Genomic DNA, 18,000 nt, shown 5'->3' on the forward strand with positions numbered 1-18,000 from the left:
ACCGTGTACCTATGGTCCCTCATCCATCTAATATCCCAGAGACCGTATATAGAGCATGGTGCTATTAGACCCATACGGTTTCTACTCGAGTCTCGCTCTAATCGGATTCTCCCGAAGAACTCTTTCTCTCTCAACTCGAATGACCCTGGCCAGGGATTTATCTGAGCAAGAACATATGGGATATTCCTCTCATGACGCCGAGAGTGGATGATCCTCTATCGACACTCAATAGCCCTCGTAAGGTCGACTACCACTCCCAATGATCAGTTGTACTAGATCTGGGACATCCAAACCTATAAGTCTGGTATCAAAGAGTGGAGCACTCATACAGGACATCCTTGGTGTCTCAAGTCTAAGGACCAGACACATACTAGGACTACGGAATCGCTGTCTGACAATAAGGCATCATCAACCATCTAGCATTACGTAAGCGGATCAATCAGTGTACTCATTCTCCAACGAGCACCAGTATTGTATCCCTAGTGTCTCTACACGAGCAGCTATGAGACCAACTGCATCCATCATATGGACAGGTATACAGCTGTTAGAACCCTTGCAGATTCTAAACTTGGGGTTGATCTTTTTAGGGGATCGGCCTCCTTAGAACTCTATAGGGGTTCCTCCCTCCATTTTGCTGCTCAAAGGCTGCAGAAAAGATTCATCTATTGCTTATCAAAAGAGGTGGAATACATGACTATTTATAGGGCTTCTAAACCCTAACTCCTAATAGGACTCTTACTTAAGACTCCTACTTCTAAACAACTCCTAATAGGACTCCTACTCAAGACTCCTACTTCTAACCAACTCCTAATAGGACTCCTACTCAAGACTCCTATTCCTTTACAACTCCTAATTCTTCTATAAGAAAAAATCTCGTACATGAATGCCCCTCTCAATTAGGACTCTCCTAGCTAGAGTCCTAACAGAATGTCTCTCTCAATTAGGACTCTCCAAACTAGAGTCATAACAGACCCGCCCTCTTCAAATCAGCCTTGTCCTCGAGGCTAATGATTAGTGAATTCTGGGAATTTGATCTTCAAGTTGTCATAGTTCTCCCAAGTGGCATCTTCTGGGTTTCGCCCGCGGGAGCAGCGGTGGTAAGCAACGCTGCCCTGCGGCGCCTCACCCCGCGGGAGAAGCGACCGCAGGCGCCTCTACCCGCGGGCTACCAGCCCCGCCGGACGCAAGTCTGCTGCAAGCAGGCCGCCGGCCGGCTGCTGCAGACGCAGCCCCTGTGCTGCCCGCCTTCGGCTGCGCTGCACGCACGCAGATCGAGGGCAGCAACTGTTGCTGCCCTTCCTTGTTTTTGCGTCAACGATTTTGACGTCAAAATTCTTCCTAAACACAACACTCACAGTTCAAAACCAATCATTCGCACGAACAACCTAGCTCTGATACCACTGTTGGGTAATCTTTGGGGCGACATCATATGCGCAGCGGAAGAACAAGAAAAAAAATCCCCGATTCCCAAAGAGATGTTCGTCGTCGTGCGAAGATTGGTGCGCAAAATCCGCGAAACTTAAAACTGTGTATACAGTAGATTGTGTTACCTAGGGAGATCGTATATCCCTGTTTCCTTGCAGATCCTTAGGAGAGGGTGAAGGAGGTCAAGTGTCCTCCTCTCTAGCGGTGATCTACACAGCAGGGTTGCGACGATGCTCCTCAAAACTTCAGGCCTGCTCTGAGGTGGAGAGGGAGAGGAGAATAGGAAAGGCAAGCAAAGACTCTAGCCTATGAGGCTCTGAATCCCTCCTATTTATAGAGGTCCTCTGTCAAACCCTAATGGGTCCTCCCCTAGTGGGTATTGGATCTGCATCCAATAAGACAAGGGCTCCGTCGGATATCTCATATCCGAACCTCTACTCATCGCAATGCCTACCATATGTGTGTGACCCTCTAGGCCCAATATCGAGCTGGCCGTGAGTCATACCTGTCAGAACTCCTTCTAACTCAGTGAATTATTATCTCTGTAATAATTCACTCGACTCATCGACTACGGACATACTAGGCCACTACGTCGTAGTCCCCAAACGATACAGGGGAATCCAATCCATTGGACCTGTTTGTCCCTAGTTACCGTGTACCTATAGTTCCTCATCCATCTAATATCCCAGAGACCGTATATAGAGCATGGTGCTGTTAGACCCATACGGTTTCTACTCGAGTCTCGCTCTAATCGGATTCTCCCGAAGAACTCTTTCTCTCTCAACTTGAATGACCCTGGCCAGGGATTTATCTGAGCAAGAACATATGGGATATTCCTCTCATGACGCCGAGAGTGGATGATCCTCTATCGACACTCAATAGCCCTCGTAAGGTCGACTACCACTCCCAATGATCAGTTGTACTAGATCTGGGACATCCAAACCTATAAGTCTGGTATCAAAGAGTGGAGCACTCATACAGGACATCCTTGGTGTCTCAAGTCTAAGGACCAGACACATACTAGGACTACGGAATCGCTGTCTGACAATAAGGCATCATCAACCATCTAGCATTACGTAAGCGGATCAATCAGTGAACTCATTCTCCAATCAGCACCTGTATTGTATCCCTAGTGTCTCTACACGAGCAGCTATGAGACCAACTGCATCCATCATATGGACGGGTATACAGCTGTTAGAACCCTTGCAGATTCTAAACTTGGGGTTGATCTTTTTAGGGCATCGGCCTCCTTGGAACTCTATAGGGGTTCCTCCCTCCATGTTGCTGCTCAAAGGCTGCAGAAAAGATTCATCTATTGCTTATCAAAAGAGGTGGAATACATGACTATTTATAGGGCTTCTAAACCCTAACTCCTAATAGGACTCTTACTTAAGACTCCTACTTCTAAACAACTCCTAATAGGACTCCTACTCAAGACTCCTACTTCTAACCAACTCCTAATAGGACTCCTACTCAAGACTCCTATTCCTTTACAACTCCTAATTCTTCTATAAGAAAAAATCTCGTACATGAATGCCCCTCTCAATTAGGACTCTCCTAGCTAGAGTCCTAACAGAATGTCTCTCTCAATTAGGACTCTCCAAGCTAGAGTCATAACAGACCCGCCCTCTTCAAATCAGCCTTGTCCTCGAGGCTAATGATTAGTGAATTCTGGGAATTTGATCTTCAAGTCGTCATAGTTCTCCCAAGTGGCATCTTCTATTAGTAGGTTCGCCCACTGTATTAGCACTTCATTAGTGGGTCACGATCCGTCGATCAATAATAGCACTTGGCTGGGTCTGGAGTTCTCTTTGGGTAGTCATATTTGTTGGGTGGCTTTGGGCTGTCTCCAAGCACCTATTTAAAACTTCTGTCTGGTTGTTGGTTTGTGGGTGATATGTCGTACTCCTTTTCAATTTAGTACCCTGCATATGGAATAACTTTATCCAAAATCTGCTCTTGAAGATGCAAGTAGAATTTGTCACAAGCACAATGCGTCCCTTATAGCATAATTCTTTTGAGTCCCGATTGTAATGAGCCACAGAGCTTGGTGCTTCCTCTAATTTTTTTTTATCTTACTGGTCTCCGAATCTTCCTGCCATTCCATCTTAACATCCATAAGGAAGTCGTTGGTTGGAAGTAAAACGACCGAAAATTCAGCTTGCTCAAGTAGCTGCGAAAGCGTATCTGCAACAACATTCTCTTTCCACCTTTTGTAAGTTATTTCATAATCAAATCGAAGAAGTTTTGTTACCCATTTTTGCTGCTCAGGGGATAATATTTTTCGCTCCAAAAAGTACTTAAGGCTTTTATGGTCGGTTTTAATTTGAAATCGTCGACCAATCAAGTAGGGTCTCCACCTCGTTGCTGCGCGCACAATGGCGAGCATCTCCTTATCATATGTTGACTTATTTTGATGGGAGGGAGATAATGCCTTGCTAGTGTATACGAGTGGTTGACCATCTTGCATGAGAATGACTCCAATTCTGACTCCAGATGCGTCGGCCTCAATAACGAAGGGTTGGTTGAAATCTGGTAGTGTTAGCACCGATGTCGTCGTTATGGCTGCCTTAAGTTTGTCGAAGACAGTGGAGGCTCTGTCCGACCATTGGAAGATATCTTTTTCCAATAAGGAAGTAAGTGGTGCACTAATCTTTCCATAGTTTTTCATGAACTTACGGTAGTAGCCTGTTAAACCCAAAAAGCCATGTAGCAATTTTATGTTCCTTGGGGTAGGCCAGTTTTGCATTGCTTCAATTTTGAAGGGGTCCACCGTCACACCTTCCTCTGATATGATATGCCCAAGATTTTTCACCTTTTGTTGAAGAAAGTAAAAATTCGTAGTGGCCGTTGTGTGTTTGAAAGGCGGTTTTCGGTATGACTTCTTCATACACTCGTATTTGATAATACCCGGATCGAAGGTCTGGGGCTTTGCGAAGATTTGTGCTCCCTTTCATCTAGCAATTCATCTGCTATTGGAATAAGGTATTTGTTCTTGATGGTTATGCCATTGAGAGCTCGATAATCAATGCATATTCACCATGTTCCGTCCTTCTTGCGTACAAGTAGCACCGGTGAAGAGTAGAGGTTGCAACTTGGCCGAATAACTCCTGTTTCGAGCATCTCTTTTACAATCCTTTCTATTTTATCCTTCTGGAGATATAGATACTAATATGGCCGAGTATTTGCTAGAGGTTTGCCTGAAAGAATCGTTATATAATGATCATGCCAATTGGTAAGAGATAGGTTGTGCGGTTCGTCAAATATATCTGAAAATTCAGCGAGCAAAGGAAATAGGTTTGGATCTTCAAATTCTATTGGCTCTCCTTTAATTTGCTGCTCAAGTTGTACCAAAAAGCCCCTGCATGTTTTATGCAAAACCTTCTCCATTTGTTGTGTGCAAATCATCGTTACGTCGCCCTCACGTTTCCCATGCAGTATCACCTGTTTCTCCTTACTGTAAAATTTTATAAATAGTTGCATAAAATTCCAAGAAATATCACCTAATGTCATCAACCATTTAATTCTGAGTATGGCCTCATGATCATCAAGAGGGAGGAGGAAGAAATCTGCAATTATCTCTTGGTCCTGCAGCAATAGTTTCACCTGCGGGCACCTATGATCACACTTCAAAATCCATCCGTTGGCGACCTTAACGATAAACCTACTGCAATTCTCAATAGGTAAGTTCATATGGACAACAACCTTACTGTTTAGGAAGTTATTAGTGTTGTCTGTGTCGATGAGAACAGTGATCGGTTGTTGTTTGAGAATGCCTCCAACTTTCATCGTTTGCGGGTTTGAGTAGCCAGCTAGTGTATGTACCGTAACTTCGGTCAGTTGTGGCTCTTCTTCTGCATCTTTTTCTTCATGTTCAAGGCTTTTTTCTGAATGTTCAATGACCTCTTCTTCTATAGGTTCAATCATAAGTAGTCCTCCTTTACTACAGCAATGCTCACGACTCCACGGCTTGTCACAATGACAACATAACCCCTTCGCATATTGCTCCCGAAGCTCTTCTCTTGTTAACCTCTTTGGTGTAGGGACTTGGTCGATAGTACAGGAGGCTGAGGGCTTCAATATTAATGGTTGAGGAGCGACCCTAGTCCTCCGAGCTTCATGGTTCAATTGCTCCTCTTGATGTCGTGCGAAAGAGATGGCTGCCATCAGCGTATACGGTTGTCGCGCTTTAACTTCTCCTCGGATCTCCGGTTTCAAGCCCTCAATGAAGGACCTTAATAGCTATTTTTGAGACCAATCATGAGTTTGATTAGATAACCTTTCAAACCTAGTTTGGTACTCCTGAATGGTGGAGGTTTGTCGGATCTTTGCTAGTTGTCCGTCAATATTCTAGTAATCGGTTGGTCTAAAGTGGATTAGCAGTCCTTCTTTGAATTATCGCCATGAAAGAACTCCATAAGTATCTTTAAACCAGTTAAACCACTGTATAGCATCCCCTTCAAGATGTATAGCTGTAATTTTCACCATAAATGCATCCGCGATTTTGTGGCATTGAAAATATCGCTCCGCGCACGAGATCCAACCAATCGGGTCTCCTTCTTCCCATCTAGGCAATTCCACTCTCATGCATGGATAGTTGGGGCCAGTCATAGAGCTTCCCCTCTCTTGGAAGTCATATCTTTGGGTTTGGTGCGATTGGGCATAGCTCTCTCCTTGATGTGATTTCTTCATGCTTAGTCGTCGGCCCAATCTGAGTTCGGTAAAGAGCGTCCGAATCTTATCCTCCATTCGTGCCTCGACGGCTTTGAATTTAGCATTGATTACCTCCTCAGATGCCATAGTATATGCCGCCAAATTTGTGATGTTAAGATCTCTCTTTTGTTGTCGGGTTAAAGGCATGTATTGGTTGAGAGAGGTGATGGTCGAAAGGGTTGGTAGATCGGTGGATATAGGCTACGGTTTAGGTTTGTTTTGTGGCTATTTTGGGTGCAGTTTGAGGGTGTAGTTTGGTGGAGTTTTAGGGCTGTAGATGAAAGTTTTGGATCTGTGGTAGATGGTAGCAAAGGTTTGATAGAAATAAGTGGAAGTTGCAGCAAGTATGTGCTGTCTTGTAAGAGTAGAATTGTTGTCGAAGAAACAACGGTTTCTCGACGTAATTTCCACCAAAAACTTGAGAGAATTGAGGAGGGAATTGATAGCAAAATCATAGTTTATATGACAGCAAGGATATCTAATTTAATCAAGAAAATTTCGGCAGTATAACAGCAAGGAAATTGGTGCAAGTTGCGATTGCAGAATTCTCGTCAAAAAATTTCGGTGGGTTACGATGAAAATTTACAGCAACATAAAATCATTTTTAGAGATGAATTTCTTAATAGATCAATCTTAGATGGAAGCCAAGATGATCTATGAAGTGTATAAGAAATTTCATTCAAAAAAGATTGCAAATAGATGGGTTAAGGCAACAATATGCGGCTGAAATTTTCTGCAGCACAGATTTTTAGGTATAGCAGATTGGACGTAAAAGATCAGTGGTTTATATTGAGAATTTTTTGATTAAACCAAAGGGAAATCCACTGTTAGGAAATGTCAAAGCTATCATAAAAATTTCGTAGAGATTTGGATAGAAACAATGTAGTATCAAGATCAAATAAATAGTGCTATGCGGTTGAAATTTTACAGTGCAGATTTTCAAGTATAGCAGATTGAGACGTAAAAGATCAATGGTTTATATTGAGAATTTTTTGAAAAAACTAAAGGGAAATCTGCTGTTAGGAAGTGTCAAAGATGTCATAAAAATTTCATAGAAATTTGGATAGAAAAAGCATAGTAGCAAGATCAAACAGATAGCATTATGCGGTTGGAATTATGCAATGTATCTTTCGTCGTAGAGATGAAAACTTTGTGACGAAAGATTTATGCAGCAATATAGGAACAGTTTTTTTTTTTTTGATTTTCGAATAAGGATAACTAAATTGCAGCAGTAGTAAGGTAGGAAACCAGAACCTGTTGCAATTCACGGGGAGATCAAAGGATGATCCGCGGTGGTGGAGATGATGGCGGAATTCGGCGACGATCTTTTAAGCAATTGTGGGAATTGCTTTGGGCGGTTGTGGAGGGCTGATGGATGGCAGTGGAAGGGCAGCGAGATGCCAAGAACGCTGCTCTGATACCAGGTGTTAGAACCCTTGCAGATTCTAAACTTGAGGTTGATCTCTTTAGGGGATCGGCCTCCTTGGAACTCTATAGGGGTTCCTCCCTCCAAGTTGCTGCTCAAAGGCTGTAGAAAAGATTCATCTATTGCTTATCAAAAGAGGTGGAATACATGACTATTTATAGGGCTTCTAAACCCTAACTCCTAATAGGACTCTTACTTAAGACTCCTACTTCTAAACAACTCCTAATAGGACTCCTACTCAAGACTCTTACTTCTAACCAACTCCTACTCAAGACTCCTATTCCTTTACAACTCCTAATTCTTCTATAAGAAAAAACCTCCTACATGAATGCCCCTCTCAATTAGGACTCTCCTAGCTAGAGTCCTAACAGAATGTCCCTCTCAATTAGGACTCTCCAAGCTAGAGTCCTAACAACAGCACACCAGTCTGTCCGGTTATCACGATGTCCCTCTCGAGTAACCTATGACTAGGATTATTTAGGATATGCGTTTAAAGGTGAATCGATCTCATTATCGTGATCTCATCACGATCTGATTCCCATTGCACAAATCCAAGGACATCACAATATATATATGCACATATGCAATAGTTATAAAGTGATATACGCCAAAATATAATAAGCAAAAAGATTCTGTATCAAATCACACGTGTCATCACTCACGTGATTAGCTTGCTGGGCACCTATGACTAGCAATGGGGATATAAATAGGAATAATCTTTATATATGAATAAATACTAGAAGACCATAATACGTAGCGGAATTAAGTGGAAGCATAATTAAACAGAACACCAAGATATACGTGAAAAACCCCTCCAATGTGAAGGGTAAAAACCACGAGGCAAACTAGAGATAATCCACTATGAGAATAATAAATATACAAATCTCAATCTCTTGCCCTAAACCCTAGCAACAATCTCAAGAGAATAACTAAGATCTAAGGATCACGTCACTGCCCACAATATCTAAAACCTCCCCAAGTAATCACAGCAAGAGTCTACTGTAGATTTGATCTAACCTGAGATAGAACAGTGCTAGATGATTGAGAACAACCTCTCTACGTTGTCCTTGTCTTCTTCCCTTTCTTTCTCTTCCTTTTCTGCCTTGGTTTCCTCCTTTTCTTTGGAATCCCGTGGCTATCTCTTTTTCTCCCACGTTGCTGCCCTATTTATGCCTTTTTTTGCCTCCAAAAACACAGCCACCACACTCCCCTAATGTTAATTAGGGTTAGGTCAAGAGGGGGTGTGGGCTGTAGGCTGCCCAAGTCCACTATGGGCTGAATCTGTGGGCTGCCAGCCCAACAACCTCCCCCTTCAGCCCATAAGGGAGGTTGTCCCATGACTCCTCAATGTGAAGCCATGCCGACCAGTTGTCGGCAAATCTCCTGTCTTTCTTTTAGTAAAGTTTTTGTCAACATGTCTGCTCCGTTGTCATTTGTGTGAATTTTCTGAAGCTGCAACTACTTCTCTTCAAATACATTTCGAATCCAGTGGTATCTGACATCTATATGCTTTGACTTAGAATGAAACATTGGGTTCTTACACAAATGGATGACACTCTGGCTGTCACAATGCACCACATAATTTTCCTATTTCAACCCCAATTCTTGTAAGAATTCTTTAATCTATAACATTTCTTTGCATACCTCTGTAGCAACAATATATTCTGCTTCTGTGGTAGAGAGAGCAATACACCTTTGCAACCTGGATTGCCATGACATAGCTCCCCTTGCAAAAGTAAGTACATAACCTGAAGTAGACTTTCTCGTATCTATATCTCTTGCCACATCTGCATCTGTGTAACCTATCAACACATGTGGTCCACCTCCAAAGCTTAAACAAACCTTAGAGCTCCCTCTGAGATATCTAAAAATCCACTTCACTGCTGCCCAGTACTCTTTGCTTGGATTTGTAAGAAATCTGCTAGTAACACCAACTGCATATACGATGTCTGGCCTCGTACATACCATTGCATATATTAAACTTCCAACTGCTGAAGCATAAGGAATCTTTTGCATTTTCTCCTTCTCCTCATCACTTGACGAACTCTGTTCTGAGCACAACTTGAAGTGACCTGCAAGAGGAGAACCAACTGGCTTTGCATTGCTCATACTGAATCTTTCCAATATCTTCTCGATGTATTTCTCCTATGACAACCAAATCTTCTTATTTTTCCTATCACGGGAAATCTGCATACCTAGTATTTGTTTTGCTGGCCCCATGTCCTTCATTACAAAAGACTCACTCAGTTCCTTCTTCAATCTGTCAATTTTAGACATATCTTTTCCAAGAATAAGCATGTCATCAACATAAAGTAAGAGAATAATAAAATCCTCACCAAACCATTTGATGTACACACAATGATCTGAAGCTGTTCTTTTGTATCCATTTTCTATCATAAATGAATCAAACTTTCTGTACCACTGTCGTGGAGCTTGCTTTAGCCCATACAAGCTTTTCTTCAATTTGCAGACAAAGTTCTCTTTACCTTTAACTTTGAAGCCTTCTGGTTGCTCCATATAAATTTCCTCCTCCAAATCCCCATGAAGGAAAGCTGTCTTCACATCTAACTGCTCAACCTTCAAGTCCTGGCTAGCAGCAATACGAAGAGCAACACGAATAGAAGACATTTTAACAACAGGAGAAAAAATCTCTTCAAAGTCAATACCTTTCTTTTGATCAAAGCCTTTCACAACCAATCTAGCTTTGTACTTTGGTTGAGAACAATATTCTTGAGTCTTCAACCTGAAAACCCACTTGTTCTTCAAAGCCTACATTCCATTTGGTAGTAGCATCAAATCATAAGTATGGTTCTTCTGAAGAGCATCCATCTCTTCCTACATAGCAATTCTCTTTCTGCTCACTTTTAAATGCTTCCTAGTAACTCTCTGGTTTACCTGCATCAGTATGCATCACATACTCATCTGTAGAGTATCTTCTAGAAGGTTGACGTTGTTTAGAAGATCTTCTCAACTGAGGTTCTGTGGGAAGTTGCTCTCCAACTTCTTCTTGCTCAACATGTCCTGCAGGTAGATCAACGCCAGGCTCTACACCATCTTCCTGCACATCTCCCTCATCACCCTGATATACTGGGGGAATAACTGGGTCATAATCTGCTAATCCTTCTGCAGAAGTATTGGCTAGTGCCTTCTTCTTCAAATCTTCAAAAGTTTGATCCTCAAAGAAGACTACATTTCTGCTTCTAAACACCTTCTGCTTTTCTGGATCCCAAAGCCTATAACCAAAATGATCATGTGAGTAACCAAGAAAAATATATTCTTTTGTCTTACCATCCAGCTTGGACCTCTCATTATCTGGAACATGTGCAAATGCACGACAACCAAACACTCTCAAATGCTTGTAGGAAACATCTTTCCCTAACCATACATGCTCTACAACATCACCATCTAGGGCTGTACATGGTGATAAGTTGATCACATCAACTGCAGTCCTCAAAGCCTCATCCCAAAACCTTTTGGGTAGCTTGACTTGTGAAAGCATACATCTGATCTTTTCCATGATGGTGCGGTTCTTTCTCTCTGCAATTGCATTATGCTGAGGTGTACTAGGAACTGTCATCTCATGTTGGATCCCATGTGACCTGCAATAGTCATTAAATAATCCTATATACTCACCACCATTATCTGATCTTATGCATTTCAATTTCCTTTTTGTCTCCCTTTCAACCCTGGCATGAAACTCTTTGAAGACATTAATAACCTGATCTTTGGTCTTCAAAGCATAAGCTCAAACTTTCCTAGAAAAATCATCTATAAAAGTGACAAAATAAAGTGCACCACTTATACCAAGAACATCAACAGATCCACCAGGAGTTTTTGTCCTCAAAGGACCACATACATCTGTATAAACACGGTCTAAGGCATGCATTTTTCTAGACAAAGCAGGACTAGCAAATGAAACTCTATGTTGTTTACCCGCCAAACAATCAATACAAGGGTTTAGATGTATACCTCTGAGGTCTGGTAATACCTCTCTCTTGGAAAGAGCTTGCAGCCCCTTCTCGCTCATGTGTCCCAATCGCCTATGCCACAACTCCATGCTGAAGTCTTTTTCTGTAACATTTAACTACTCACCATAAGCTTTAGCTTGCAACCTGTACAAAGTATGACATTTCTTTCCATTAGCTATAACAAGAGAACCCTTACTGAGCTTCCATTGCCCTTTATGAAATCTGCTATCATAGTCTTTATCATCTAGCCTTCCAATTGAAATTAAATTCAGCTTCAAGTCAACCACATGCCTCACATCCTTAAGCACCAACTTGCAACCTTGGTTGGTCTTTAAATGGATATCACCCATGCCTATGATGTCTGCTGTGCCATAGTTGCCCATCTTGACAACACCAAAATTTCCAGACCTATATGTAGCAAAAAACTCCCTCCGTGGTATAGCATGATAAGAAGCACCTGTGTCAATCACCCACTTAAGATCCTGACACACACAAGAAAAAATATCATCAGAAGGAGACAAAAACAAATAATCACTACCCTGCATTGTAGTTGTGATATTATCTTTTGACTCTATAGACTCCACTTCTTTTCCCTTTTTCTTGCTCTTCTTAGGTTACTTACAATGGTTTTTGTAATGTCCTTTCTCACCACAATTATAGCAAATAATATCTTTTCTTGATCTTGACTTGCTTCTACCCATGCGTGAATTGCTTCTAAACTTTGACCTTCCTCTGTTCTCTGAGATAAGTGCCTGTGAATCATTCTGAGATGTTGCAGAACTCTTTCTTCTCAACTCCTCATTCAACAAACTGCTTGTTACTTGACTCATAGTGACAACACCATATGGCGCAGAATTACTGAGGGAAACCACTAGTGTCTCCCAACTTTCTGGTAATGAACTGAGAAGTAACAATGCCTGCAACTCATCATCAAGAGACATTTTCATAGAGGATAACTGGTTAGTAATACTTTGCATTTCATTCAAATGTTTAGCAATAGAAGCACCCTCTCTATATTTTAGGTTTACAAGTTTTCTGATCAAAAAAGCTTTATTGCCAATTGTTTTTCTTTCATAGAGACTTTCCAACTTTTTCCAAAGAGAATATGCAGAAATTTCAGTAGAAACATGGTGAAAGACACTATCATCAAGCCATTGTCTAATAAACCCAATTGTTTTTCGATCTAACCTCTTCCACTCATCATCTGTCATAGTTGTGGGTTTTGCACTATCCTTCTGCAAAGGTCCATACAAATCTTTGCAATACAAGAGATCTTCCATTCTTGGTTTTCATATCATCCAATTGTTTCCATTTAAACTAATCATGCGAGAAACATTACTAGCCTCCATGTTCAAATACAAAAATTAAATCACCAAAACCCCTTTTGCTCTGATACCAGTTGATGGGGATATAAACACGAATAACCTTTGTATATGAACAAATACTAGAAGACCATAATACGCGGCGGAATTAAATGGAAGCATAATCAAACAAAATACCAAGATATACGTGGAAAACCCCTCCAATGTGAAGGGTAAAAACCACGGGGCAAACTAGAGATAATCCACTATGAGAATAATGAATATACAAATCTCAATCTCTTGCCCTAAACTTTAGCAATAATTTCAAGAGAATTACTGGGATACAAGGATCACGTCACTGCCCACAATATCTAAAACCTCCCCAAATAATCACAGCAAGAGTCTACTATAGATTTGATCTAACCTGAGATAGAACACTGCTAGATGATTGAGAACAGCCTCTCTGCGTTGTCATTATCTTCTTCCCTTTCTTTCTCTTCCTTTTCTGCCTTGTTTTCCTCCTTTTCTTTAGAATCCCATGGCTATCTCTTCTTCTCCCACGTTGCTACCCTATTTATGCCTTTTTCTGCCTCTAAAAATGCAGTCACCACACCCCCCTAATATTAATTAGGGTTAGGTTAAGAGGGGGTGTGGGCTGCCCAAGCCCACTATGGGCTGAATCTGTGGGCTGCCAGCCCAACACGTGGTACGTCGGGTTTTCTATATCTTTGAAAGTGAGGACAAAAAGAATAAAAGAATACAAGGGTATTTATGCCCACAAAATATGTTCCCACACTTATTCAACTCCGCGACCGCTTCCTGGCCCACAACCCGAACCGCTGCGAGATTCCTCGCCATTGGGAAGATCTCCTTCCGCCCAAGTATATTGGGAAGAACATCTTTATAAGAACTGCTACTTGCAGATAGAAGACCGGTGATTCCTCTCCCGCGCCTCCTCTTTCCTGTCCGGTAGGAAAGGGCAATGCCACTGCTTACCTCTCCTCTGGTGCCTGTGGGCTTCTTCTTCTGCCTCTTCGACTCCGTCACCCTCTGCCTCTCGGAGCACCGCAGTTGGTCCGAACTCTCCGACCGCTCGGCCACCTCCTGCCCTCGCAAGAACCTCGCCTACTTTCACGTCCACTACGCTGCCGTGGTGGCCGCCATCCTCCATTTGCCCAAACCGCTACCTTCGTAGCACCAGCCGCCACCAGTATTCTTTGTCATGGTGGCAGCTTCCTCTGCTATGGTCGCTTCCAGGCTCCCTGCCGCAGTTTCTCTGCCATAGCAGTCTTCGCTGCCACAGTAATCTTTGCTGCAGCAGGAGTTTTCAGCAGCTTCTACAGCCGCAGCCGCAACAATCTGTAGCAGCTGCAGTCTTCACTGTTGCAGCAATCTTCACTGCAGCAGTAGTCTTCAGCAGCTGTAGCAGCTTCTGCAGCCACAGCGATTTGCAGCTGCAGCAGTAGCTACTCTTCTCACTCATTTCCTCCCCCACTTCCTCCATCTTCCAACTACTCTTCTCACTCATTTCCTCCCCCACTTCGTCCATCTTCCAACTACTCTACTTATAGTTCTTCTCCTACAGGGCTTATCTCCATCAATGCTACAACACTAATCCCTTTTAAGTTATCAAAGGGTGGCAACTATGCATCCTAGCGGGCTCAATTTGCTAGGTTACGTTGATGGCTCCTTCAGTTGTCCGCCAACCATGCTCAACATCCCTGGAGAACGTAGTCCAGTACCTAATCCAGCTCACAAACTGTGGCTGCGTCAAGATCGTCTCATCCTCAAAGCTATTCAAGCCTTAGTTGTTGGATTTGTCGCTCCATTGATTTCTGCATGTATGACAACTGCCAATGCGTGGTCTAAACTGCAATCAACCTTGGCGAATCATTTGCGTGCTCGCAAGCTCAGTCTTCTATCCAAGCTGATGGTGACCAAACAAGAGGGAAACTATCATTGATTATCTACAAAATATCAAAGTTATCATCGATGACTTGACTTTGATAGGTCATTCCTTATATGATGAGGAGACATCATTCATACCCTAAATGGTCTTGGAGATGACTACAAGGAATTGGCTGCTGTAATTCGGGCACGCGACTCACCAGTCTCCTTTAAAGGACTCTATGACAAGTTGACTAACTATGAGATATATTTGAAGCATGCGGACAAACTCCCCGGACCATCTATCACAACTCAAGTCAGTTATAAGTCTAAGAAGAAGAACACTAGGTACCCTCCGAACATCACCAAAGGTATTCTTGATCCTATGGGTCCCATGCAACACCCCCTTATCCTCCTAACTTCTCGCAAAGTGGCAACTTCAATACTCGTCCACCTAGCATCCTGCCCCTTTAAGCCACCAACGATGGGTAGTCTGCCAACTATGTGATAAAATCGAACACTCCGCTAAAGTTTGTCGGTCTCGACCCCGCCTTCCTACTCCGTCACACTAGCCTCAAGTAAATCTCCTTACTACTCCGATGACTAGCCAGCCCAACTGGATTGTGGACTCTAGTACCTCCTATCACATCATCTCTGATCTTTAGAATTTGCCTTTCCATAATCTCTATGGTGGCGATGAAGATATCAACATCAGTGACGATAACGACCTTCCTATAAGTCATACTAGTTCCACAACGTTTACTTCTGATACTACTACATTTACACTCGATGATGTTTTATGTGCCCTAATATTAAACACAACCTTATTTCTGTTTCTTAATTTTGCAAAAATAGCAATACTTTAATTGAATTCTTTCCTGATTCCTTTCTTGTTAAGGACTTGAGCACGGGGGCATCCTTGGTCCAGGGCCCGAATAGAGGAAACATTTACGAATGGCTGTCAGCTCCACAAATAACCTAGCCCACTGTTCATTCCTTCTTTGTGGCTCCAGTTGATATGTGGCATCATCGTCTTGGTCATCCCTCGTCCCTTATTCAGCACAAATTACTTTCTAGTTTCTCTCTTCTTATTTCTAAATCACATAGTTCTATAATGCATTGTGATGCACGTTTTAGTAATAAAAGTTATCGACAGCCATTTGGCCCATCTTCCATTTCCACATATAAACAATTTAAAATCATTTATATAGATGTTTGGGGCCCTACCCCAATCTTGTCTTTTGATAAATTCAGATTTTATGTCATTTTTGTAGATCACTTCACTAAGTATACATGGTTATATCCTCTTCACCATAAATTTGACGTTTCGATCGTCTTTCCCACTTTTCGAAAGCTGGTCGAAAACCACTTTCAGTCTACCATCAAAATGGTCTACTCTGATGGTGGTGGTGAATATCAAGCCCTGACATCTTATCTCTCAGCTTGTGGTATCAACATCTCAAGTCTCCTTTGCATACTCCTCAACTTGTTGGCTCCGCTGAACGCAAACATCAGCATATAGTAGAAACTGGGCTCACACTTCTCCATCAGGTCTCTATGCCTTCAAACTTTTGGATGGAATCCTTTCAAACTATCGTCTACCTTATTAATAGAATGTCTACACTAGTCCTACAATACCAATCCCCATTTGACACATTATTTCACAAACCCTCAAACCTTCGTAAACTTAGAGTATTTGATTGTCTATGTTATCCATGGTTGCATCCCTATACCTTTCACAAGTTAACATCACGATCTAATCCTTGTGTTTGTATAGATTACTCTTTTGAACATAATACTTTCCACTGCTATAATCTCCACACTCACAAAATTTTTATATCGCGTTACGTTATTTTTGTTGAGTATGTCTTTCCTTTTCACAAACATACCTCTCCTACCATGCAGACCACCTCATGGTACCCGCACGTTCAAAGAAGCCAATGATCTTTCCCGAGACTACAGGAACGGAGAAAGGTTTTCTGCCACTGGTGCCGAAAGGTCCATAGCTTTTCTTGGTCCTCAGCGTCAGGTTCCTCACCAGAGTGATTCCCAATATCGTATCCACAGACCCGTCGACGCCCACAAGATACTCGTCCTCTTGCAGAGGAATCTGAACATCGAGACTTTCTGTCATCGATGGTGTTAATTAGAGGAAGATGACGAGGAGGACGAACCTCGTAGAGTTTGCCCTCGGTGCCACCGAAGCTCTCGGTGTCCCGAAGACCATTACGGGTGAAGGTGATCACGATGCTGTCGATGACCTCTCCGGCGCGAATCTTGATGTTGGTGATGCGGTAGGCAGCCCCCATATCCCATGCAGACCCTCCGTTGCCACCCCACGCTCCCACCTTGATCTCTCCCGCCTGCACGCATGCACGACACCATCACGTTATATACCACCATGCATCAAAACCTTACGACACAACTTGCGCAGCAGGAAATGGATAAAGAGAAAGAACCATTTGCAGATATGGATGTGTGTGTGCACAAGAAGAAGAAGAAGATGACGATGATGATGCACGCCCTTGCTCTGGGAAGGGATGGGGGTATTTATAGCGGCTTCGTGACCTACACCCCGGGGTGTACGTGTCCACAAGTATGCCCATAACCATGTTCCTCACATCTCGTAATCGTGGTACGTCGGGCTTTCTATATCTTTGAAAGTGAGGACAAAAAGAATAAAAGAAGACAAGGGTATTTATGCCCACAAAATATGTTCCCACACTTATTCAAAATAAATCCATTAAAATTTGACTTGATGAGATTCCGCAAGTGAGAAATGTATGCCCACAAAACAGGTTCCTACACTTAGTCAAAGATAAATCCATTAAAAATTGACTTGACGGGATTCCGCGCATGTGAGATAATTATGGCCACTAAACATGTCCCCACACTTGGTCAAAAATAAATCCATTAAACATTGTCTTGATGGGATGTCGCATTTGAGGTTGTTAATGTGAATATGTCAGCTTTAATCAGCTCAAGGAAAATATTTACAATGTATAGGACGCATCATTGATACTTCTTTGCTGCTCTTTCAGCTGCAGCTTCATTGGAACGGAAGTTTTTGCCTTGGTGAACCTCCTTAATTAACAGGGCACATCAATTTGTCCTTAATTAACAATGAAAGCTCCATTGTTAGATGCTTACTATCAGAATATTTTTGTCCTGTGTTTTATCTGTCAGGTTGTCTATTTGTCAAGATCAAGCAATGATCCGTGAATGAATAGCTAAACTCAGCTTATAATGATCATATAATGATCGATGCAACAACACCTCC

General features: G+C 42.3%; 1 protein-coding gene across 1 annotated transcript; it reads right to left on the reverse strand.

Annotated features, from left to right (window-relative positions):
- Positions 1 to 8,592: 8,592 nt before the first annotated feature.
- Positions 8,593 to 17,195, reverse strand: LOC135620358 (agglutinin alpha chain-like). The gene is made up of 2 exons (XM_065123292.1): positions 16,895 to 17,195; positions 8,593 to 16,830 (listed from the first exon to the last, which is right to left on the reverse strand). Exons 1-2 carry the CDS (start codon positions 17,027 to 17,029, stop codon positions 16,615 to 16,617), a joined length of 351 nt encoding a protein of 116 aa, XP_064979364.1. The 5' UTR covers positions 17,030 to 17,195; the 3' UTR covers positions 8,593 to 16,614.
- Between the last annotated feature and the right edge of the window lie 805 nt (positions 17,196 to 18,000).

This window comes from Musa acuminata, chromosome BXJ2-8 (genome assembly GCF_036884655.1).
Source record: "Musa acuminata AAA Group cultivar baxijiao chromosome BXJ2-8, Cavendish_Baxijiao_AAA, whole genome shotgun sequence".
In the NCBI taxonomy this organism is placed as follows: domain Eukaryota; kingdom Viridiplantae; phylum Streptophyta; class Magnoliopsida; order Zingiberales; family Musaceae; genus Musa; species Musa acuminata.